A 25,799-nucleotide genomic window follows, 5' to 3' on the forward strand; every position below is an offset into this window, starting at 1 on the left:
GTCATGTGGTTTATTAAAATTAAGGATACGGCTCTATGTCTACAGTTCAGAGGATGTACCACCACTTTATTACATACTTTATCACATACTATTATATACGGTCATATCGCCAACTATTTTCCATTTCATATCAACACCTCTACCACGAACAAAAACACAAATATTATCATCATGAGAAATTGTTAAGGCTTTCGTGGCCACTTGTTGACAAACTGCCTATTGGCTTCTGTCTCGGGTTCTTCGGCCGACGTTCATCTAATGATTTTTCTGACGTTTCGCCAGCACGAGTGGCTGGCATTGTCAAAGCTTCACCCTCCATTGCCGGTGGTGAACTGGAGCCGAGCTCGCGGCCGCAGACTATATGTACCTGGCGCGCCAACGTCCGAGGGCTTCTCCGCGGTCATTTCCGGTGCGGTTCTCCTCTTGCTACCTGCGACGGCCGTTCGCTGCAGTACGGGAAACCAGGATCCGTTTACCATAAGGCTTTCCTCTTTCTTGGTGAAACTGTTCGCGTGTTTTTGTATTTCTACAGCTTCTCTGAATAAGCGCGTGTGATAGTGCTTCTCTACAGCCAGAACTTACGTGTCGGCGAATTTTATTACGTGGTCGGTCTCATTCAGTGCGTGCTCTGCCACGGCCGATTTCTCCACCTGCCCCAACCTGCAATGTCGCTTATGCTCTTTGACCCTGGTGTTAATTGATCGTCCAGTCATTCCGACATAAACTTTTCCGCATGTTCATGGTATACGGTATATTCCCGACATTGCAGGTGGGTCTCTTTTCTCCTTCGCCGATCTAAGACACTCTTTGATCTTCCTTGTCGGTTTGAAAATCGTCTTTACGCCATGTTTGCGCACCGGAAATGACCGCGGAGAAGCCCTCGGACGTTGGCGCGCCAGGTACATATAGTCTGCGGCCGCGAGCTCGGCTCCAGTTCACCACCGGCAATGGAGGGTGAAGCTTTGACAATGCCAGCCACTCGTGCTGGCGTAACGTCAGAAAAATCATTAGATGAACGTCGGCCGAAGAACCCGAGACAGAAGCCAATAGGCAGTTTGTCATCATGAGAAAGTTTACAAGACGTACGAGTTTTAACGCACAATGGTTTATCAATAAAAAAATTTGTCGATGTATTTCCAACACCACGGACTTGAGACATAGTGGCCATGCCGGCCGGAGTGGCCATTCGGTTCTAGGCGCTACAGTCTGGAGCCGAGCGACCGCTACGGTCACAGGTTCGAATCCTGCCTCGGGCATGGATGTGTGTGATGTCCTTAGGTTAGTTAGGTTTAATTAGTTCTAAGTTCTAGGCGACTGATGACCTCAGAAGTTAAGTCGCATAGTGCTCAGAGCCATTTGAACCATTTGAACCATAGTGACCATGAACGTCCGATAACCGAGAACACGAGGAGGTATCTGCTCCAAAGACGTTGCAGTAGACTTAGTAGTAGTATTAATACTAATTATTTACAAGTCTACTTTGAATGTGGAGACGGAGTATAACATGAACGTTAGTTCGTCCGTTTTGGTTGATGTGTTGAAAGGACAGACTGTTTTTCGAGGAGGTCGTTTTGATTTTACTTTTTCTGTTACCGATAATCCAGTCGGTCAATGTTGGTTGACTGTTGCAATAATTCGTATTGATACTACTACTAAGTCTACTGCAACGACTTTGGAGCAGATACCTCCTCGTGATGTTCTCGGTTATCGGACGTTCATGGTCACTGTGTCTCAAGTCCGTGGTGTTGGAGAAACATCAACAAATTTTTTTTATTGATAAACCATTGTGTGGTAGAACCCGTAGGTCTTGTAAACTTTCTCATGATGATAATATCTGTGTTTTTGTCCGTGGTAGAGGTGTTGATATGAAATGTATAATAGTTGGCGATATGACTGTATATAATAGTATGTAATAGTATGTAACAAAGATCTTGCTGTGCCCTCCTTGAAAATTGATGGTCATAAAATTCACCGCTCCGAACGTATATCTGATTGTATTGTAATTATAAGGTGAAACACCGTGATATCCCACGTAATTCTCCTACATGGTGTATTTTTGGAGACGATTCATCGCCAGGTCATAAAACAGAGTTTGCTTGCATTATCGTATCTAATTTTAAGTCACTGTACAGGGTTTTAAGAAAAATATGTATATGAAGATGGTATCTGTTCTTTCGGACATGTCCGAAAGAAAAGATACCATCTTCATGTATATATTAAGGCTCACCGGCCATTTCACCATCTTCTTCTGTGCGGATGCACAAACAGTGCCGGAACTCTTACGGGAGTCGGCAAAAAGCTGAGAGTAATGAGTATAATGGGCAGGGGCACTATGAATATAGTGCGGGACAACAAGTTGAGAATGTGGGTCTCACGGGAGGCGTGCCAGAGATAAGTCCCTGCAGTCGCACTATCCTCTATGTCCTCGGTGGCTCAGATGGATGGTCAGAGGGCTAGCTACCCTCTGAAATAAAAAAAAGAACTGAGTGAACGGATGAACGAAGAACCTGAACGGGTGTCATGGGACGTTCGCTCCGAACAAATACAATGAACAATTTAGAACAAAATGAGATCAACGAAGAAAAAAAAAGATGGATAGAGCGTCTGCCACGTAAGCAGGAGATCCCGGCTTCGAGTCCCGATCGGGGCACACATTTTGAACTGTCCCCGTCGACTTATATCAACGTCTGTATGCAGCTAGGGGTATTCATTTCATTGTAATCTAAGAAAAATAGTTCACAAAATTTAGGATTGACTAATGGAGTAAAATTAAATACACACTAATTTTTACGCATCAACTTCTTTCAATACGTGACATTTGAGACACCACAGCAATCATTCCATCATTCCATCACATAACAAAACATATCGTAAGTACTGCACACTGCGCATGCGCGACCATTACGACGGCGTGATCAAATTGCAATTCGTAGCAGTAGTGAGCGACACTTCAGGCGTGACAGTCGTATATGAGTTTGCTGGTACGTGTGGCTGTGTCGTGAATAACTCAGTTTTAAAATGTGATCGGAAACCGAATCAGGTCGGGTCCTGCATGTAGTGACCAGCGTTCATACATCAAAATCGAATCCCTACGTGGAAGGTACCAAAGGTAAATTCACAACGCTTCGAGAGGGTTGTGGCAATAGTATAGTGGATCGTAGCACAGTATCACGGTGGTCTACTCCTTTCCGTGAACGTCTGGTAAGCACTAAGGACAACCGGAGAAGTGGAAGATCATCAGCTGCAAAAGACTACACATTTGAGTTTAGTGTAAATGGCATTTTGAGACAGGATCGACGACAAACATGTGAGAAAATTGCTTATGAGGCCAGAATGTCTGTCACTTCAGTTCACAGAACCATAATTGAGAAGTTAAAGACGAGAATAGTTGCTGCCAGATGGGTTCCACGTCTACATCCCCGTATGCCACCGTACGGTGCGTGGCGCAAGGTACCCTTTACCAATACTAGTCGTTTCCAATCCTTTTCCACTCGCAGACAGGGCGAGAGAAAAACGACTGTCTACACGCCACCGTATGAACCCTAAGTCTCGTGTCTGCCGCATGGTCTGAGCGGAGAACAGAAAACAGGTCGCAAGAGAATCGCAGAGGAATTGCTTCAACGTTATCCAACAGAAAGAGAACAGTTTCTAAAATGGTTTGTTGGACTTGATGAAACCTGGATATGAGATTGTGAGCCAGAACTGAATCCTCAGTCGCCACAATGGAAAAGTTCCGACTTTCCAATTGTGAGGTGACCCGAGTAAACAGACAGCTCAACAATGAAAGTGGCCTATTCGGAATACAGAAGTTGCCAAAACGTTGGGAAGCAGTCGTATGCAAGAATGGAGATTATATCGAAGGCCTGCAAATGTATTTTGTAAAACAAATTATTTTCTCAAATTCAATCTTATAGTGCTCAGAATTTTTGAAATGAACGTCGTAGATAAGTATTCGTGGACTGAAACGTACTCCTTGTACAGAAATAGCTGATAATTGGTAGTATAAGCCACAGATAATCGCTTTCAATGATATTAATACGAATTAGATGGTATCTCACGTTAACATGCTCGTATATCGTAACTCGATTGCGCTTGTTTTGCTAGATACGGAGATTGTGCCCGACCCAGACGGAATCCGCGTGCCGGATAAGCGGTCGTTGGACTGGTGCACCGGCAGCCCGAGTGTGGTATTTAGGCGACTTTCCACGTTAGTTTAGACAAATTCTGGGCTGATATGCGCAGTATCCATCTCACAAGGGGACCGCGCCTACTCATTATCAGCGATTTTGTCCGAACTTGTGCTATATTTAGTGCTTGGCCAGAACTAAAAGAGACAGAAATGTCGAGTCCAGAAGGCCAGACGTTTAGAAAAAAATTGCATTTTGGGCGTGGGTCAAACGAGGCATGAGCCATTTGTGTCAGCATAGATTCCAAGGCAGTGGTTGCTGCAGCGGGAAGAGTACAGGATGGTAACACAAGGGTCGTGGGGTTGAGACTATATTTAGAACTGTTTTTGATGTTCAACTTTTACGTTACTTACACTGCAAATAACTAAAATCTGGGAAACTTACAACAGGCTTCTACAGAACTTTTTTGACTAATGTGGTCAAACCCTGTGTCCAGGAGAGCAAATTTATTCTGTTAATTGACTCGTTGCGAGGTCAAAAAAATCCACAATTACACGACGACATTTTCCAAGTGAAGGAAGACTGCCATGTTTTAAACTGATTCACCCTAAAAGCACTCCACTAGTGCAGCCCTGCGATGTCTGTTTTTATCATCAGGTTAAGAACTTGAGCGAAAAGCTTCAAAACTGCTCTTATCTCATCGAAAGAAAAAAAGAAATCACGTCCCGAGAAGACTGCATCAAAAAACAGTCCACTGTACATCACCAACTGTCCTCGCAAATGTTTATAGAAATGATACGTTACGCGTCGTCTGGTGCCAAACTGTGCGTCAAGAGAGAACCTTTTATAAATGTAGACCAAGTTCGTTTTTCTGTGCGAACTGTAATACAACCATGTAATTGTAAAAATGCTGCGCTTATGTAAGATACCGAGAAAATTGCTGCTTTCTATGATTTTACGACGAATTTCACCCCAGGGCGTTTATATCACCAACTGTAAAACAATGAAAGACATCCAGAATGAGATTTTCACTCTGCAGCGGAGTGTGCGCTGATATGAAACTTCCTGGCAGATTAAAACTGTGTGCCCGACCGAGACTCGAACTCGGGACCTTTGCCTTTAGCGGGCAAGTGCTCTACCATCTGAGCACTTGCCCGCGAAAGGCAAAGGTCCCGAGTTCGAGTCTCGGTCGGGCACACAGTTTTAATCTGCCAGGAAGTTTCAATGAAAGACATATTTTATATATGAAGTCCTCATATTCGCCTGCAATCCCTTCCTGGAAATTCATTTGCAATCAGAAATTTTCCTTTGCCTTTCCTTTTCAAGCCTCTTAAGAAAATATTAATAAATACAATATGCTGAGCATTATTTCGGTTTATTTGCAGTGCAAGTAACGTAAAAATTAAAAGTAAAAAATTCCGCACCATGACTCCACCGCACGACCCTCGGATTACAAGTTTGTACCATGATATTTTTTCTAAACGCTTCGCCATCTGCAGTTGTCATTTCCGTCACTTTAATTTCTGGCCAAGTCCTGCATATACCATAAATTTGGACCAAATCGGTGATGGTGAGTAGGCGCGGTCCCCTTGTCAGAAAAATACGGTACATAAAGATTTAAAATACGGTAACACACAATCGCCGTTGCTTACCAATCATAACAAACAATGCAAGAAGCAACAGACAATGGCAGATCCCCACTCCATCCACCGTAGCAACCTATTGTAACACAGTCCCCGCACCTACCGCCTCAAGTGACCAATCACAACTACAAACTTCCCAAATTATGAAGTAACGTCATGCGCATTGAGCGGAAATAACAAAATATAAGTCACTCCTCAAAGCTAGAGCACATCAGTAGGCCCAGAAGAAAGACACTGTAACCATGGCCGGAAAGTTGGTTTCTTCAGTAAAGTTTTTTTCATTATGACTCAGTACGATACTCAGAAAATTTTTTATGTCAACTGTCTCTATCAACGGAAGCCTTCGCAGTCGCAGAGACCAAAAATTACGCGATCCACAGAAATTTTCCTCACTCAACTTCTGTCCCTTAGGTTAACTGCACGGTGTTTCACAATTCCTATTACAGGCTTCTAACAGTTGAAGAGGGGACTTATTAGATAAAACTTTGATAAGGAACTCGCGTCCGGAAACGTGCCGTTTGGATATAAAATAAGTTTGAAGGTCGGATCACTTTCAAATCTCCCACTTAAGATATGCATACAGCGGGGACAATCAGATCTCTGCGCTCTACAGGAGCTCATGCACGGAAAATGTTTACAGAACTCATCGTCGGGTTCCCTTGTACCTGACGAGGGACGTCCTATCAACCCACCTAGTTTAAGGTACCAGGTTCTAGCAGCCTTTGTTGTAATCGGAGACGAAAATGGTATGACACGTTATAATTACAACAGCGGCTGACAATGGCACTCTCTCCTCAATTTGTGCGGGTGCCATGAAGTGAAAGATTTGAAGGAGATCCGATCTTCAAACTTACCTTATATCCAAATGGTACATTTGATACAGTCATTTTTTAAATGCCCTTACTCCATATTTTGACAAAATGGGTTAAGGACGGTAGAAAATTCTATACACAAAGATATATCTTTCTGCTTGAAAAGGGCTTTATTCCCACACATTGTAAATATGTTTTTGCTACTTCATTACAGTGACTTCATTTCTGAAAGGGCTTTGCTCCTGCAATAATGCCCTTTCAGTGGTGATCATCTTCACATGCCATCAATGCACTATACTTTAGAGTATGTATTTTACCTTGGGCAGCTATGGATGAATGTATTTTGTATTCGTAACATGAAGAATAATGAGTCTGTGATGCAAGTATACCACGAAGACAATGCGAAAAAAGGAGCAAATGAAGTGTGCTCCTTACTTTTTCATTAGACAAAACAATATGTGCCAGAAAATATCAAAGAGCTAAATTTGTCTTCCAACGGTTGCGCTGGGCAAAACAAGAATCACTGTACGATCCTATTTTGTGTATCTTTGGTGAACACTAAACGTTTGGACAAAGTGGAACAGTTTTTTCCGTTCGTGCACGTCCCTATAATGTATGTGACAAGAATTTTTCCATGGTGAAACAGGTAACAAGAAGAGTTGACCGAGTGTATTTGCTGAAAGAATACTGTGAAATGAATTCCAGTGCTTCAAAATATTGTAAGTTCACCATAAAACTAATAGAAACTGAAGATATCTACAACTTCTCAAAGTGGTGGCTAGCATACTACAGGAAAGCAGGGTTGTCGAACGGATCACAAGCCAGACATGTTCCAAATACCCAGAAAGTCAGGTTTCAACCATGATCCTTAATTCCGTTTTAACATAATAAGTTGCAGTCAGATGTTGTGGCTTCTGAATACGTAGGATGGTTATAGAAACATACATTCGATCTTTTATTGCCGGAAGTGTCGGCTGTTTTTAATTTTGAAAAGGCTTCCAGTGGACCAGTGACTATGAAGAGGAACCAAATGCAAGGCACTCAACGTTTACTTGGTTATATTCCGCATGGATGTAGATATTTCTGTGGTGATTGGTTGAAATGCCCTGTGCTGCTGCTGCTGCTCCTGCTATTACTGATGATGATGATGATGATGATGATGGCGCTGATGAAGATCAATGAAACCATTTTGTATGCACTTTGATTAGAGTTATTGTACTATGAAAATATATGAGTAAAACAAGAAACAAAAACATAACTTGACCAAGGATATGAATTATTTCCCCAAGAAGAGGGCCTTATTCCAAGATTTTGGACATACTTATTTTCAAAGAGATTGCAAAACTTAGCAACTGCAGTAATGGCAAAAAATCCATTTCATTCTGTTCTTTAAACATTAGAAAACCCATCTTGTTACACTCCATACACTCACCCGCAGGACATTTCCCTTCGTTACTGAAAACTTAAGATTTTGGAATAAGATGCTTCCAAAAAGGACTGTATCATTTACGGAGATGGGTTACCTGTCAAAACTTCATCTACTAAGTTCCCTCTACAATCCCTCGTAGCCTATAACAGGCATTATCAAACAACCTGTATATTCGGAGTGCAGAATGACGTTTAAAGAATCCACAAAGGAGTTGTGTTGCAATACTTGTCACTTTGTCCGTGTATAATACGGGGCGCAATACTGAAGTGAGTGGTTGGACCTTAGGCATACAAAAAGTCATCTAGTTCATTAAGTGATTGTTTTCAAAGGTATGTGCCCGTATCCTGTCCTTATTTGTCACCACTGTCAGACTGTGCGGCCCGTGTGTAAAAATCACTTCCATATACCACAGGAATTAATGCAAGACGTCAGCATTGGCAGTATTCGAATCGACATTCCGGAGAAAATTGTATCCCAGTGCTATGTGGAAGAGAATTGCACGCAAGACGCTGTTACTCACTCCTGCTCATAAAATTGCCTGATTATAGGGGGCGAAGAGATATCAACAATTGATTGCAAAAGGCTGGAAATATTTTATACACTCCCGCTACTCATTTTTCTGCTTACACAGGCTGGTTATAAATAAAATGCAGCTGCTCACAGAAGTCCAGTGAGGCTGTAATTATCGTTTGGCAGCGAAACTTGGTAGATATGCTAATGCGTTAACGCGGAACCGATTTAAGCTGGAAAAAAGAATTACTTCCAACTTTGGCCATCAGATGCAAATATGGCGCTATGAATGCAGGAAAGACGTATAGAAATGTTTCCCTACATAATGGATTAGGAATGGGACGTGGGCAAAAAATGTGAAACACCTGAGAAAGACATAATGATGATTTTATTTAACCGCCGCTTACACAGTTTTGTTTAATATGAGCACCGGAGGCGCCGACCAGATGTTGTATCCGTAAAACGACATGAGCAACAGTTGCTCGTAGCAGTTCCGATGGAATCACAGAAACGTGTTCCTGTATACTGGCTTTCATATCAGGTAGAAACCAAACATGTCCCTGGTGAACGCGTTCTTTTAGATATCCCCAGACTCAAAAGTCACATGGATTCAGATCACGTGATCTTGCAGACCATGCATCTGGAAAACCTCCGGAAATAACACGTTCGTAGAAGGTTGCATTAAGCAGATCTTTCACACTGAGCGAGCGACGTGAGATGTTGTCCCATCTTGCATGAAAACAGTGGTTTGCACACAGTTGCGCTCTTCCAAATTAGGAAGCACTTGCTGTTCAACGAGGTCCCGATAATGTGCAGACATCACGGTGCACCTGGCAGGCGCTCTGGGTGTATTTTTTTCAAAGAAGAACCGACCGAAAATAAAAGTGCTTGTGAATCCATAGGACATTGTCCGATGCGGCGAGTGCAATGGCTTGTCGTGCACAAACGCGGTTTAATAGTACCCCACATCGGGCAGTTCTGTGAATTCATTGCACCCTGTAGTGTAAAATATGCCTCGTCGCTCCATAGAATGTTATCGAGGTAGGTGACGCAGTAATTAACTCAGTAGAGTCGCATATGGGAGGACGACGGTTCAGATCCCCGTCCGACCATCCAGAGTTAGGTTTTCCGTGATTTCCCGAAATCGATGAAGGCAAATGCCGGGATGGTTCCTTTGAAATTTGCACGGCCAATTTCTTTCCCCGTCCTTCCGTAATCTGAGTTTCTGCTCTGTCTCTGATGCCCTCGCTGTTGACGGGACGTTAAACTCTAATCTCCTCCTCCTCCATAGCATATTGCCGGACCGTACTTCATCAACTTCGATCCGGGGCCAGAAACTGAAGAGTAAATTCAGAACGTTGCTGCGGATGATGAGGTTTCAGTTGCTGCACCGTGTGGATCTTGTACAGGTACCAGGGTAATAGAGACTGCAAAACTTTCCACACTGCTGACCATGGTATGGACAATTGTTGTGATACTGCACGAGCACTAGCACGTGCTGAATGGTCTGTTACGGCTATAGAAAACTAGTCAGTAACTTCCATAGGGATAGGACGCCTTGCTCGTGGAAATGCCACACCAAACTCACCAGTTTTTCCGAATTTTATCATCTTTTTTTAAACCATTTAACACATCGGGCCTCTCCTCGGACCTATCAGTCGGCAGTATTTTCTCAGTGCAGGCTGTAATTGCTGCTGTTCACATAAAACAGTTTCACTAACGTCGCACGGTCTGTCTTCTCGAAATCCATGCTGTTCACTCATGTCGTGGCTTGTCAAATGACATGGCGGATGTCATCTCACGTTATCGTTTGTCATATGACAGCGTCGATGTCATACCGTCATACAAACAATTTGCACCTTGTAGCCAAAACGGAAACTATTTTTTTTTCAGTGTAAATCGGTTCCGCATTATCACATTAGCATATCCACCAAGTTTCACTGTCATACGATAGTTACAACACACACTGGGCCTCCGTGAGTAGCTGCATTTTAATTATAACCACCCGGTGCATGAATATATGAAGATGGTATCTGCTCTTTCGGACATGTCCGAAAGAACAGATACTATCTTCATACACAGTGTGGTCCATTGATAGAGACCGAGCCAAATATCTCACGAAATAAGCATTAAACGAAAAAACTGCAAAGAACGCAACTCGTGTAGCTTGAAGGGGGAAACCAGATGGCACTATAGTTGGCCCGCTAGATGGCGCTACCATAAGTCAAATGGATATCAAGTGCGTTTTTTTTAAATAGGAACACCCACTTTTTTAATTAAATATTCGTGTAGTACCTAAAGAAATATGAGTGTTTTAGTTGGACCACTTTTTTCACTTTGTGATAGATGGCGCTGTAATACTCACAAAAGTATAAGTACGTGGAATCACGTAACATTCCACCAGTGCGGACGGAATTTGATTCGTGATACATTACCCGTGTTAAAATGGACCGTTTACCAATTGCGGAAAAGGTCGATATCGTGTTGATGTATGGCTATTGTGATCAAAATGCCCAACATGCGTATGCTATGTATGCTGCTCGGTATCCTGGACGACATCATCCAAGTGTCCGTACCGTTCGCCGAATAGTTACGTTATTTTAGGAAACTGGAAGTGTTCAGCCACATGTGAAACGTCAACCACGACCTGAAACAAATGATGATGCCAAAGCAAGTGTTTTAGCTGCTGTCGCAGCTAATCCGCACATCAGTAGCAGACAAATTTCGCATGGATCGGGAACCTCAAAAACTTCGGTCTTGAGAATGCTACATCAACATCGATTGCACCCGTACCATATTTCTATGCACCAGGAATTGCATGGCGACGACTTTGAACGTCGTGTGCCCCTGGGCACAAGAGAAATTACGGAACGATGACAGATTTTTTGCACGCGTTCTATTTAGCGATGAACGTCATTCACCAACAGCGGTAACGTAAGCCGGCATAATGTGCACTATCGGGCAACGGAAAAATGCCACGATGGATCCGACAAGTGGAACATCAGCGACATTGGCGGGTTAATGTATGGTGCAGCATTATGGGAGGAAGGATAATTGGCCCCCATTTTATCGATGGCAATCTAAATGGTGCAATGTATGCTGTTTTCCTACGTAATGTTCTACCGATGTTACTGTCTGACGTCCCCGGATTTCTTTCTGTAGGAAAAGTTGATGGATATTTGCTATCGTGATGCACCGCCTGACAACATGCGTCAGCGCATTGCCAATGCATGTGCGAACATTACGGGAGGCGAACTACTGGCTGTTGAGAGGAATGTCGTTACACGTATTGCCAAATGCATTGAGATTTACGGATATCATTTTGAGCATTTACTGCATTAATGTGGTATTTTGCAGGTAATCACGCAGTGACAGCATGCGCTCTCAGGAATGATAAGTTCACAAAGGTACAATTATCACATTGAAACAACCGAAATAAAATGTTCAAACGTACCTACGTTCTGTATTTTAATTTAAAAAACCTACCTGTCACCAACTGTTCGTCTAAAATTGTGAGCCATATGTTTGTGACTATTACAGCGCCCTCTATCACAAAGCGAAAAAAGTGGTCCAACTAAAACATTCATATTTCTTTACGTACTACACGAATATGTAATAAAAGAAATGGGGGTTCCTATTTTTAAAAAACGCAGTTGATATCCGTTTGACCTATGGCATTTCCATCTAGCGGGCCAACCATAGCGCCATCTGGTTTCCCCCTTCAAGCTAGACAAGTTTCCTTCTTTGTAGTTTTTTCGTTTGACGCTTATTTCATGAGATATTTGGCCCGGTCACGATCAATGGACCACCCTGTATAGTTTAGGCTAACCAGCCATTGACCTTCTTTTTCTGTGCGCATGCACACGTATTGTCGTAACTCTTACGGGACCCGGTACGATTGTCTGCCACGCGTAATGAGTGCAATGGCCAGGAGCACTACGAATGTAGTGTGTGGACATTAAGTTGGGACTGTGGGTCTCACGGGGAGCGTGCAAGGGGTAAGTCCCTGCAGGTGCACTATCCTCTGTGCCATCGCTGGCTCAGATGGATAGAGCGTCTGCCATGTAGGTAGGAAATCCCGGGTTCGACTCCCGGTCAGGGCACACATTTTCAACTGTCCCCGTTGATGTATATCAACGCCTGTCAGCAGCGTAGGGTCTTGATTTACTTATCATTTCGGTGCTGTCGTGTTAATAGTAAACCTAGGAAACGTTTCCGGGAGAGCTACATGCAAAGAGAGGTGAAAAAGTTAGGGGACTGTGTGATGTCCCATAGATGTTGTAATTACACGGAAATGGGTCCTTTGTTTGAGGTTATATGTGTATTAAATCAAAAAGACTACGTTCAGGTGATTGACAACAATATTTGCAGTTCACTCGCGATATTAGCGAAAAACATTGCATTATCAGACTATGCTCGAAGATTATAATGTTTGCTTCGAACGGAACATCATCGTGACAGCGTGACATAAGAAATGTCCGGTAATAGTTACACTGCTTGACTCACCTGCAAAGTCCCTAGATTTGAGCTCCGCTGAAAATCTCTAGGATTATCTGTAAAAATAAATCAAATTAAGTGACATGGCCGACCTTGCAATATCCACTCGTGCACTAACACTTATTAAATCTTTCTCGGAATAGTCACGAGTCCATAGAAGGTAACGTAGGACATGTGCAGTTAGACTAAATTTACCCCTTCACCCAAGACTGCAAGGAAAATATAAGCATTTTTTGGATTACCTTTGCGAATTTTGACTGGTAGGACGTCCTCCTACCTGTTCTGTGCAGTACTCTCGTTGCTATCGTCTCTCGCACCAGATAGTTTAGCGCACTGAAAACGTCCTGAGCTCCAAAACTTCTAATTGTGTGGTTGTGATTGGATGTACTGGTACCAAATCTGCTGTAACTATTACTTCCGGATGCAATAACAGTGCGTTATTGATGAACACCGTTAAATCATGCGGAATTACCCAGTTCGATACTTTTCACTTCGTAGAGTACTGAGAAACGAGGGCACGGATGACATGAAGTCCAGACATCTTTTCGCAGATTCACTAATTGGCGCGTGACAAGAATTTTTAGTAAACTTCGTACGGTAGCATATTTACCATTATTTGTTTCATGGTGTGATAATATTCGCTGTCCGCCCACCGACCGTGAGAATTGCCTCCTGATGCATTACAGTAGCGTTCTGTACTACCACTCACGATAGCAACTTTTCCATCTCACATGTAGCGTTCAAATATGAAACGACAAATTGCAAGTAAATGTTGTCTGATATGGGAAGAGCCTCACAATCCGTGCAGGTTATTGCGGAAGGAATTGTTACGAGTATATGCTGACGCATTCTACATACAAAACCTCGTGCACTAAGTACAATAGTGTGCAACAGAGGTTATCGTGTCTCATGAAGCTTTAACACATCACTATGAGGTGACTATTTATTTTGTCAAACAACTTTATATACTGATGAAGATATTCTCGCAGAGGATTGAGACATTATGGTATAAATGACGACGAAACTTATACACTGACGGAATTTTTAAAAAAAAAAAGTTCAAATATGTGTGAAATCTTATGGGACTTAACTGCTAAGGTCATCAGTCCCTAAGCTTACACTCTACTTAACCTAAATTATCCTAAGGACAAACACACACACCCATGCCCAAGGGAGGACTCGAACCTCCGCCGGGATTAGCCGCACGGAATGTTACACCGCCAGCACTTTCACTAAAGGCGCCCAGATACTCCTGTAGTTAGACTTTTGTGGATTACGTTTATTAAAATTTGATCTTTCTGCGAGCTTCATGTGGCTTAGTGGCTCATTCATAGAGTGCCAGACTATGATTCCCAAGGCCTGGGGCTCGATCCCAGTCTGTAGTAAGATTTTTATCTTTTACTTTTTTCGTCTCTGGCAATGTTTGTCACCCCATAACTGATTCAGTAACTCGTTCAAAGTCCTCTAATAGGGTCATTCCTAATAAAGTGTTGTGGTCTTCAAACCAACCTTCGGTTTGATAACAGCTTTACCGTTTATGCTCACTTATTTCCACTATAAGCTCACCTGACAAAAAATTAGTCACCGTAGTGCGCACGTACGGTCGACTCGTCAAGCCTTTACAGATGGCGCAGCAACCGAGTTACGTGCACAACGGCACACTACCTCTACATTAGCCTAAGGCAGTAGCGATCAGTGAGACATTTATGTTTCAAGCGGACATTGTACCTAAACATGGGTAAATTTAAGTATGTGACAGAGTGTCGAAAAAGAGCAATTGTGTTTTGCTGTGCTCATGGCCATCCGGTGTGCGATGTAGCTGGATTTGTTGGTGTTTTGCGGCGAACTGTTCAATGTGGCTATGATCAGTGGACCGAGCGAGGTGGCGCAGTGGTTAGACGCTGGTCTCGCATTCGGGAGGACGACGGTTCAATCCTGCGTCCGGCCATCCTGATTTAGGTTTTCCGTGATTTCCCTAAATCGCTCCAAGCGAATGCCGGGATGGTTCCTTTCAAAGGGCACGGCCGACTTCCTTCCCCGTCCTTCCCTAATCCGATGAGACCGATGACCTCGCTGTCTGGTCTCCTTCCCCAAAACAACCCAACCCAACTATGAGCAGTGGTGTAACAACGTGGCCACAAAATACGTCGTCAGAACTGTGGTCGCAAAAAGATCCTGACTGATAAGGACAGGAGACGCATTTCACGACTTCTGAATTAAAGTCGCTTGCAAACCCGACACGGTAGACAGTGAATGAGGATCCGTCTCAATCTGTTGGCGAGAGCGACGGGAACTGCATGAAATGAGTATTTGAGTCGGTCACCTTCAAGAGGCCATTGCTCATACAGGCACCTAAAGACGACAATAGCAAAGTTCACCCGCCTGGAAGAAAACGTGATTGGTTTTCTGAACACAACACCAATAGAAACCTTGATTGGCCTGCAAAATCACTTGGCTTGAGCCTCGCGGAAAATCTGTGCGATATATTGGAACAACGCGTAAAACACCGATATTAGCATCCCGGAAACCTCAGTGAGTGGCTTAACCCGGATGCGACGTACCTGTACAATTTTGTGGGCTCACTTCCTAACCGAATCCAGACGGATATCATGTACAGGAGCCGAATTACACGCTATTAAATGGTGCTTGTAATAATTTTTTGTCCGGTAAGTTAAAAAAAATGCATTCCTACAGAACACGATGACGGCTGGCTGTGTCTAACGTTACTGGACTTTTTCATATGGAAATCGAAATATAGCAACTTACAGGACAAGCTCGTTCAGCTTATCGTCATCTTTCAGACTCTGAGAGAGACAGAATAGCAGGCATAAAGGACAAGGGAGTACCATACCGGCAGATTATACAGACAGATTGGTATAGCGCAGTGACTGAAGAACGAGTGTTGGCGGGATGGACTCAGGAAAACAGTGTGGCAAGAAGAGTAGGCACGGGTCTTCCCAGAAGGACTGTACCACAAGATGATCGTTAGAGTGCTCTATTGGCTCTAAAGAATAGATAGATCCCTACAACTTAAATCCGGACATAGTTAATAGGCAGTGTGTCACAAGGAACCAGTTTATAGGCAGTGTGTCACAGGGAACCGTCGCTTACTTGTAACACCATTCCGTAGATGACAGACTTGCACGACATACAGCCACAGTCAACTTGAACACTAAGTGACTTTCTGTGGCATTTAGCGCTGAGTCTAGTTTCTGTTTGTGGCGGTCATATCGGCACCGACGTGTCTGTAAACGATCTGGTGAAAAACCACAAGAGGCCGCCATTCTCCAGACTCGTAGCTCTTCTACTTCTGGAATAATGGTGCGGAGAGCTATTGGATTTTACAACGGGACTGATTTGATAATTGTTGAAAGGTGGCTGAATGCTCGCCAGTATCTGGCAAGAGCAACAGTCCCTTTTGTCATATCCTTCATGACCAGGGTACCAAGTGTCATATGCCATATTATAAGACAACATACGTCTCGAGAACATACGGATCCTCGACTAAACCACCCGGTCGTGTGATTTGTCAGAGGACGTCTGGCGTGAGGTGAAGAGATGTATATTTTTATACCAGCCTACAGCCAGTAATCTTCACAAACTGCCACAACATGCTTTTCAGACACGGCAAGAAAGTCCTCAAGGTGACATAAGAAAACTGTTTGCTTTCGTGGTACAGCGAGTACAAGAGGGCATTCATGCCTATGTGGGTCACACCACATACTGATGCTGTGATGGACATCAGTGCCGAATAGAATTAAAGTTAAACCATTTAATACATATCTCTCAGTGTAGAAGAATATTAAGGCTTGAAGACTCGAGATAAACATCAGTCACATAAACTTTATGGGAGTGCAAATTTTCGCAACAGTATTAGCAAAAATTCAAAATATTGAAGAATGTAAGTGCCTGTGCGTTGCAATTGTGAAAAACAGAAAAAATTGTGAGGACTTTCTCAGAGAAATTTGCACGGACAAAATTGTATAAAGACAGCTACTTTCCTGTGTGTGGGTCCATGACCTTAAGAAAAAGACGAAGATTGATATTCTCAAGTAGTTAGCGGAAATCACATTTTTTGTGAATAAGAAAAATACTAAAATAAATAATAAATATGTTGAACTGATGCTCGAGGCAGAAAAAGTTATAATGTGGGACCTTTGCTACCTATGCTTTGTCACAAAGATTTCCATCATTTCAATAGAGCGACGGTATGATCATGTGGAAAGCTTAGCTTACGAAATTTGTCACAAGTATCTTGAAACTCGCCAAGAAGAAAACTACAAATACCAATAAATACCGTAGGGGTTTCAAAAGACAACTGCTCGAAAACTGCGAGACATACAGAAAGTAGTCGCATATCAATAGATAGAGCATCTGTCCTAGCTTTTAGTTCACATTTCAGGCGCTGAATATGGGCAATATTTGTGCCAGCAAATTTCAGTACGTACGTGCATTTACAAGGTCCAATCACACGAATGTGACCATCGCATATGTTCGACGTCAACGTGCAATAACTACTCACAGGCGGCAGGCGGCAGCACTAGCAACGAAGGATATATAAACCGAGTCGGTGGACGCGTAAAACAGGTTGTCATTGTCGTAATGCGAAAACGAAACAATTTATCTGTCGTCCAAAAGGGTATGATGACTGGCTTACGGACCAAGGATGGAAGCATTTCAGAAACGGCTAAGTCTGTAAACTGTTCGCGTGTCGCTGTGGTTAAAGTGTGCCGTGCATGCAAAATGGCGCTATCCAAAACTGTCGCCGAGGCAACTGTGGTGCACCACGGGCCGTTGATGACACAGGTGGACGACGGCTGCGGAGATGTGTACTGGCGAACAGCCGTGCAACTGTCAAGCTACTGACCGCTCAGATGAACCAGGGGGCTACCAACAGTGTCTCCACAAAGACCGTTCAGCGAGCATTGCTGAATATGGGCCTTCGCAGCAAGCGCCTGGTTCATGCACACATGATGACTACTGCTCACTGACGACGAAGGTTGGAATTTTCTCACCTGTATCGCAACTGGTCGTCCACTGCGTGACGACATTGGCCTTTCCAGATGAATCACGTTTTGTGCTCCATCAGACATGGTCATTGGCGTGTACGGCCTGCAACAATCGTCGGAAGGGTCCATGCCGGAGGAGGGAGCATAATGTTCTGGGGAATGTTTTTGTGGCAGTCCCTGGCGATCGCGTCCTTCTGGAAGGCACAATGGATCAACGCAAGTACTCATCTATCCTTGGGCAGCATGTCCACAAATATATGCAGTTGGTTTCTCCTCGGCACGATGGTATCTACCAACGCGACAATACAACGTGTCACACATCTCACAGCCTACGTGCATGGTTCGAATAGCACCAAAATTAATTTACCGTACTCCCCTGGCCAGCAGACTCCTCGCATTTAAACCTAATCGAGAATCTGTGGGACCCTCGATAGGGTTGTTTGTGCAATGGATCCTCGATCGAGAAACATAGCGCATCTGGCCACAGCATTGGAGTCAGTACCTTCCAGAACCTCATGGACTCCGTTCGTGCATGTCTCGCGGCGGTCCGCCTCCGGTTGCTGAGTGGTCAGTGAGACAGAATGTTACTCCTAAGGGCCCAGGTTCGATTCCTTGCTGGGTCGGAGATTTTCTCCGCTCAGGGACTGGTTATTGTGTTGTCCTAATAATCATTTCATCCCCATCGACGCGCAAGTCGCCGAAGTGGCGTCAGATCGAAAGACTTGCACCCGGCGAACGGTCTACTCGACGGGAGGGCCTAGTCACACAACATTTACATTTATTTTTACTGGACAGTGTAATAAAAGTCGCTGATGCTTGCTGCCTTGGAAGGCGCGAGGGCATCCCATTTCGGAAGTCTGTTCATTGGGTTGCCTGTCTGCAGGTTCCCTCTAATTCGATGCGACACTATGGGGAAGATGATTTGTCTACATATTCTCAGAAGCGTGCCACCTAGTGGTGCCTACTGCAACTACGCCGCGGCGCGTTTTACGAATCAAAACTTGGAGAGAAACTCTATGTAGTGACAAGTGTCATATTTCTGTATGTCTTGTAGTTTTCGTGCAGTCGTCTTCTGAAATCCCCGAGCTACTAATAAACAACTCTGTAGAAAGCTGGACAAGAACGTGAAGAATACTAACAAGTTACGAATATGGTGCTTAAGATGCTACGAACCGCCAGTAAAGCTGCAGAAATTTCGTCGTATGAGATGTCTGTGACCACTAAAATTAAAATTTTCTGAATCAACAGAACTATATTCTTTGTGCGAGAAACCATGAGACATAGCTTATTTTGGTGGGAAGAAACTTCATACGATAAAGCATTTGGGTTTCATTAGGTATGGAGTTATAGAAGTTTGAAACTGCACGAAGCTTTCAGTGCCAAAGTCAGTCTCGACGTAGCACTAGATTCCAGCAATGTGACTTACATCTTCATCTTTAGCCTACCACGGTTTTGTGACAGTGCTCTTTCAACCAGTGCGACTCATCTTCACACATGCTGACTGTGGCGACCAAGAGTTTTGTGATTGGAAACTGTTGTTAGTAATGAACTACATTGCAAACGATTGGCTTAAGCTATGTTACCCAACAACGCGTATAACACATTTGCAGGTGTGTCCAACTAGACGACTGAAATTTCATCTTGAGTAATTCCTTGCAACCAATTAACTACTTTTCCATTAATTGCTAACGAAGTTACTTTTATTAGTCAGGAAACCAACTGCATCCGTAACTCATATTATCCACATATTATTCCTGAAACAACTTTCCAACGCCACTAATCTGTGACTATGAGGAAATTTAACAATCTACTTTAAATCTGTAGCCACGTATACACTGACCGTACAGAACATTCCGACTACCCCTCTACTGTATGAATCAGCACGGCTAAATCACAAGAAAAGAATATAAGAGGTAAATATATCATCCGTATCCTTTCAACAACTTCTGTATATTTTCTTGTTTCGTGAAAACCACAATGTTGTAACTCCATATCTGCGTACTTTTCTTTCATTTTGTATTCCGTAACTGATCAATCTTTTCTTATTCTATAAATTGCAGCTAATGGTTTCCCGTAGCTCGATACACTTCTATAAGCCACAGTGTCATCTTAATCTGAGGGAAAGTAATTCCTATCTATATGCGAATACTGTATACTCAAGACTTTACTTTTTTTTTACTTAGGAAGAAGCAAGGAGTAATCTGCATTCACCTAAATGACTGTAGAGGCTGCTTAGAAGTCACGTACACACTGGCGTGCGTATCAGACGAAGGGTCGTACATACGGCTCACGGAATTAATCCGAAACTGAATCACATTCCTGAAAGCTGGCGCTATTGCATGTACACATTACGTAGACTTTTATGTGATGTTACTGCTAGAAACAGTCCCTACTACCGTAAGCAGAAATACACTGACTGTCACAAAAAGTGTAGACCCAGAAGGAGAGAAGGAAACGAAATGAAACATCAAGCGTTGAGAGGATATGAGATATTATTTCAGTGATTACAGAATAGAGTAAAATTTACGAAGTACTTGGCAGTAAAAGCAAACTACCAGTATGACGGCCGGCAGCTGTGTCCGAACGGTTCTAGACGCTTCAGTCCGGAACCGCGCTGTTGCTACGGTCGCAGGTTCGAATCCTGCCTTGGGCATGGATGTGTGTGCCGTCTTTAGGTTAGTTAGGTTTAAGTAGTTCTAATTCTAGGGGACTGATGACCTCAGATGTTAAGTCCCATAGTGCTTAGAGCCATTTGAACCAGTATGATGTTGAACCCTCTCCGACCTAGACGCATGTATTGATTTGGTTGGGAAGCTGCTGTATCCTCTCCTGAAGCAAGCTGTACCACACCTGTTGTCACTGGTCCTTGGTATCTTGAATACTGGCATTGGGACGGAGCTGACGTGTGAGCTGATCCCACACGTGCTCTATCGGATACAGACCTAGGGGTTTTGCTGGCCACGGGACTACCTCTACATCACGCAGACAGTTCGTAGAGACACGTGCCATGCGTGGACTAGGATTGTCCTGTTGCAAAAGGTGTCACGCTCAGTGATGTACCACTGTGCTGTCAGAGTTCCCATACTCACTATAAGCCATGGCTTGAAGTCATAACCGATGACTGCCCACACCAGGACGCCAGGTGTAACACCGCTGTGCCTCCCCAAAACATTGGAAAAGTCTGACCACTCCCCAGGTCACCGCTGTAATCGCTGACGATGGTCATCCAGGGTAGGGCCGAACCGCGATTCATTGCGGAACACAATACGACACCACCCGTCAGCAGTTCATGTTTCCCAATCACGGCACCATTCCAAACACCGCCATTTGTGTTATAATGTTAACAGCAGCCAAAAAGTGAAACGGTAATTCCCTTGTCCGGCTGCTGCTAGTTCGCGACCATTGGTTCAGGACGACACAGTATGTTGTAGAGAGTCCATTTCATATTCTCGAATGACAGGCGCATGTGTGAAGTGGTTACACTGTACTTGGTGCACAATGTGGCCAACCTCCCATCTGGTCAGAAGTGGTCGACTGAAACCCTGACGACCAGTATGCCCGTCCTCAGGTTCCCAAGCAGTCCAATATGGGGCCTCGTCGCATCCAAATGCGCCAAAAATCCAGATATTGGACAATTCGACCAGCCGACCAAAAGAAGACCCACTCTCTCAAGTGCTGATAATGCTGTCACACATGTGTACGAGGCATCTCTTGTGTCCTTCACTGTGATCACTCTAGATCTGACGCATTTCAGTGGCGTACTGGACATGGTAACAACATTAAGTATGAACATGACTAATAAAATGTAAATGTCGTGTGACTAGGGCCTCCCGTCGGGTACACCGTTCGCCGGGTGCAACTCTTTGATGATGATGATTAAGACAACACAACACCCAGTCCCTGAGTGCAGAAAATCTACGACCCAACCGGGAATCGAACCCGGGTCCTTACGACTGACGATCTGTCGCACCGTCCACTTTTTTTTATCGTTGTATTTGGTCCTTGCGGACGTCACATGAGATCCGTTTAAGTTCGTTTGTTGATCCTCCCACTCACTTTTTTTTATTACAGAGGCCAACCAGCTCTGACCGAACACGGTGAGCCACCGTGCCGGAAAAATGTAAGAAGTAGTCACAAATGGTTGAAATGGCTGTAAGCACTATGGGACTTAACATCCGACGTCATCAGTCCCCTAGACTTAGAACTACTTAAACCATCTAACCTAAGGACAAAACAGGAGTACTGTAATTTAAGTTGGATTGAATTGTTTGGGGGAAGCGACCAAGTAACGAGGTCATCGGATTACTGGGGGCGGACAACATGACTAATGCACTCTAGTTGGCATTCTACCTGTTACAGGGAATTGCAACTGTAATCATTTACAAAACCACTGATTGTGTGTACTTGTACGAAGTTACACTGGCATACGACCGCGTGTTCTGAGTGCTTCACTTTTTTGTTCGCTTGGTGGTTATAATTAAAATGCAGTTACTCACAGAGGTCCAGTGTGGGATGTAATTATCGTATGGCAGCGAAACTTTGTATGTATTCTGAAGCATTAATGCGGAACCGATTTACCCTGAAAAAATATTAGCTCCGATCTTGGCCGCCAGGTGCAAAATCCGGAGTCCTGAATGCAAGAAAGACGTATACAAATGCTTCCATATGTAATGAATTAGGAATGGGGCAGGAGCAGAAAAGATCAGACAATTGAGAAAGGCATAATGTTGATTTTATTATTTACTGCCGCTAACACAATCTGCTCAATATGGGCACCGGAGACGTCGAAGAGATGGTGTACAGCGCCAGATTTGCACCTGGTGACCAAAATTGGAACTAATTTTTTTCCAGCGTAAATCGGTTCCGCATTAACGCATTATCATACCTACCACGATTCGCTGCCATACAATAACTACCGGCCACACTGTGCCTCTATGAGCAGCTGCACAGTTACAACCACACAGTATTTATCATTCCTCTTGAAAAGGCTTGCATAAACGTAAATTCTCGGTTGCAGGCAGGGTACACGTCCGGGAGATGAGGCAAATGCGTCTCTCACGATGGAGGAGGCCAACAACGGGAACGGTGCCGCCGTGGAGCCAGCGACGACTCCGCAGCCCGCAAGGGACGTGCCGCCATTCCGAGGCAGCAGCAAATGGCGTGTCATGTCGGGGCCCAAGAGAGTCATTACTGTTATCGATGAAGCTTCCGTCTGAACATTCGTACGAAATGTGGAATCTGACACAGACTAATAAAACAGCCAGCACTAGAAAGGCAGTGAACGAAACCACTTGCAGCACTTGAGTTGCTGCACTGAAAACGTATTGAAATACTATTGGAAGACATCATATAAAGTTTTCAAAAAATTGTATTCTTATAGTGTGCCCATTATTTACAGCGAGAGGTAGACATCAATTACTACAAAGGTAGCTTGCTTTTGGAATAGTGTTAGTGATAGTGAAAATCATTATCAGAAGTATAATAAGAATTTAAAATTGTGTTAAACTAATTATTATAATCGTGTTGTACTGTTTAGTATTATATTTCAAAGCTTTTAATATATTTCCTAAAATTTGTATCTTAAATGTATTTATTGGTTTGAGTCCAGGAAACTAAACAGTACACGCTAGTAACTATCATGACGTTTAGCGTTTATGTAAGTACAATATGCTGATATCTGTGCTGCTGCTTTCATACAGTGCCTGTTCACATTTCCTTTTACCATGGCAGACGCTCATTTTAAGCTTCTAGGTGTGTAAATAAATGTCGCATATTAATTTAATTGTTTAATTGTTATAAGGTTTCGTGTGTGACGACATGCCAAATCATTCTCTATTTGATGTTTAGTGTTTTAGTTTCCCCTTACCTCAGGATGTATTGGTAGTCAGCAAATTTTCCATGACGACACCTGTTTGCGATTTAACGTGCAGTGCATTTTGTTAATGGCTGTAAATTTAGAAAGTGTATATTATGAATTATATGAAGACAAGTAAAAAATACATACATCACAAAGAAATAATTTTATCATAATTTTATGATGTTCATATTAAACCACATCCATTAAAAATATGCCCTTTCATTTCCTTTTCTGTTGCCATTCATCTACATAGTATAACATTACTGTTAACTGAAGCGAGTTATTTAGTATAATTTACATCAAGAATAGATCGTTCCCACCAATATAATCTTTTTCGTAACATGATGCACCTGTTCTAATCTTTAAAATTGGTACAAAATACTTTCTTGCAGTAACAGAGAAACCATGTGATAATTGGTGTTAACTGCTTTTCAAGTTTCAAAGAACACGCATAACCATCAAATACTGTTTAAAAAAGCTGCTTTTAATATGTAAATAATATTAACTATTCTGACGAAATCGATAGAAGTAGAATCATTATCATAGTTTCGGGCGTTCCACAAAGTATTTCATATATATAACGCGCCAATCAAAGTCTGAAGGCAGCTATTATGGCAAAAATAAATGCCAAAAATTTATTCATAAATAGTGAAATAAACTATAAATTAGTTGTAGCGATCACATAGTTTTTTATCATAACTTCAGAGAAAACACATGGAACATAGAAGAACTTGTAAGAAGACGTGCATTCAGAATCAACGATCCGGAAGAAGCACTTGTAGATCAGGTTTGAGAGCCATATTAATAATATGTGTGATTCACAAAGCAAATTGTTCCGACTTAAACCTGCAATTGGTGCTAAACTGAATAGTGTACAGTACTCTGATCTACCGATCCTAATTCATGTACCATTAGATAGTATATTGTAGAAGATGAGTAACGTCAAGATAAAGTTCCTTAGTCGTACTTCAGCACTCAGGGCAAATAGATTTCTTGAATGTGATAAGAGCACGTGAAGAACTTGCAACTTAAGGGGCAATCTTCCACGCTCGCGCAAACTTCTCGAAGTAACTTGTTCCACTCAAACCCTTGAGACAGTATTACGGCCCATTTACTTAGGCGTCTGCCAATATATGTGGAGCATCAGATATTCATTTCTATTAAAACACACAGAATCCGATGCTCGTGCTCTGTTTGATGGATGAATTCTACATTTTCCAGCACGAAAACACTACACCACTTACGAAGCTAATGACAACTGCGTAGTAATCTCCACAAACAATACGGATTCTCTGATATTAGTACCAACCTGAAACTATGTAATTCCCTTCTCCGATATTTTGGCTTCAGTCTCTATTAATACTTGCGCAATTATTTGTTTATTGCCACGAGGATGTAAAAAAGAAATAAAACAAACCCTTACCGCAAATTCCGCCAATTGCTATCGGTTGGTTGTAGAATGCTCTATTTTGATAGTTCTTCACTTGTTTCCATAATTTATTTGACTGTGCTCTACTGTCTACAACTCTTGATTCCAGGTAGGTCACACAATTAAAAGTAACCAGTATTGGAGAGAGAGTAAGTGTATTTCGTCACTTCTTCAGAAGACTCTCACTCCAAATGCAATAAACGTAAATGAATTTCATTTCAGTTGCTTTAAGATGTAATAATTTATAGAAGATAAGAACAAAACCGAAAACAAGCTTCACGCTACTACAAGCATTGAGTTAACTACACACAAAAATCACAGCTGTTACCTTTCAAGGAACAAGTTGCTTTGAACAAAATTAGAAAAATTTACATAACGCAAACTGCAATAAATTGCAATTCCTGTTCCGTTGTTAATAAAAATGAAGAAAAATGAACATGAACACGCTGCTGAAAATGGTGCAACGCATCAAGGTGGCCAGCCTTG

The 25,799-nt window shown here is 42.9% G+C and overlaps 1 protein-coding gene across 1 annotated transcript in view; it reads left to right on the plus strand.

Moving 5' to 3' along the window:
- The window catches only part of LOC126249402 (monocarboxylate transporter 2-like), a 141,714-nt gene extending 117,702 nt beyond the window's left edge, over positions 1 to 24,012 (plus strand). The window contains exon 8 of the mRNA XM_049951055.1: positions 23,049 to 24,012. Within this exon, the coding sequence (XP_049807012.1) occupies positions 23,049 to 23,243 (195 nt within the window). The 3' untranslated portion in view covers positions 23,244 to 24,012. The remainder of the gene's footprint in view (positions 1 to 23,048) is intronic.
- The last annotated feature ends 1,787 nt before the right edge of the window (positions 24,013 to 25,799 follow it).

Source organism: Schistocerca nitens, chromosome 3, assembly GCF_023898315.1.
Source record: "Schistocerca nitens isolate TAMUIC-IGC-003100 chromosome 3, iqSchNite1.1, whole genome shotgun sequence".
NCBI classification, from domain to species: Eukaryota; Metazoa; Arthropoda; class Insecta; order Orthoptera; family Acrididae; genus Schistocerca; species Schistocerca nitens.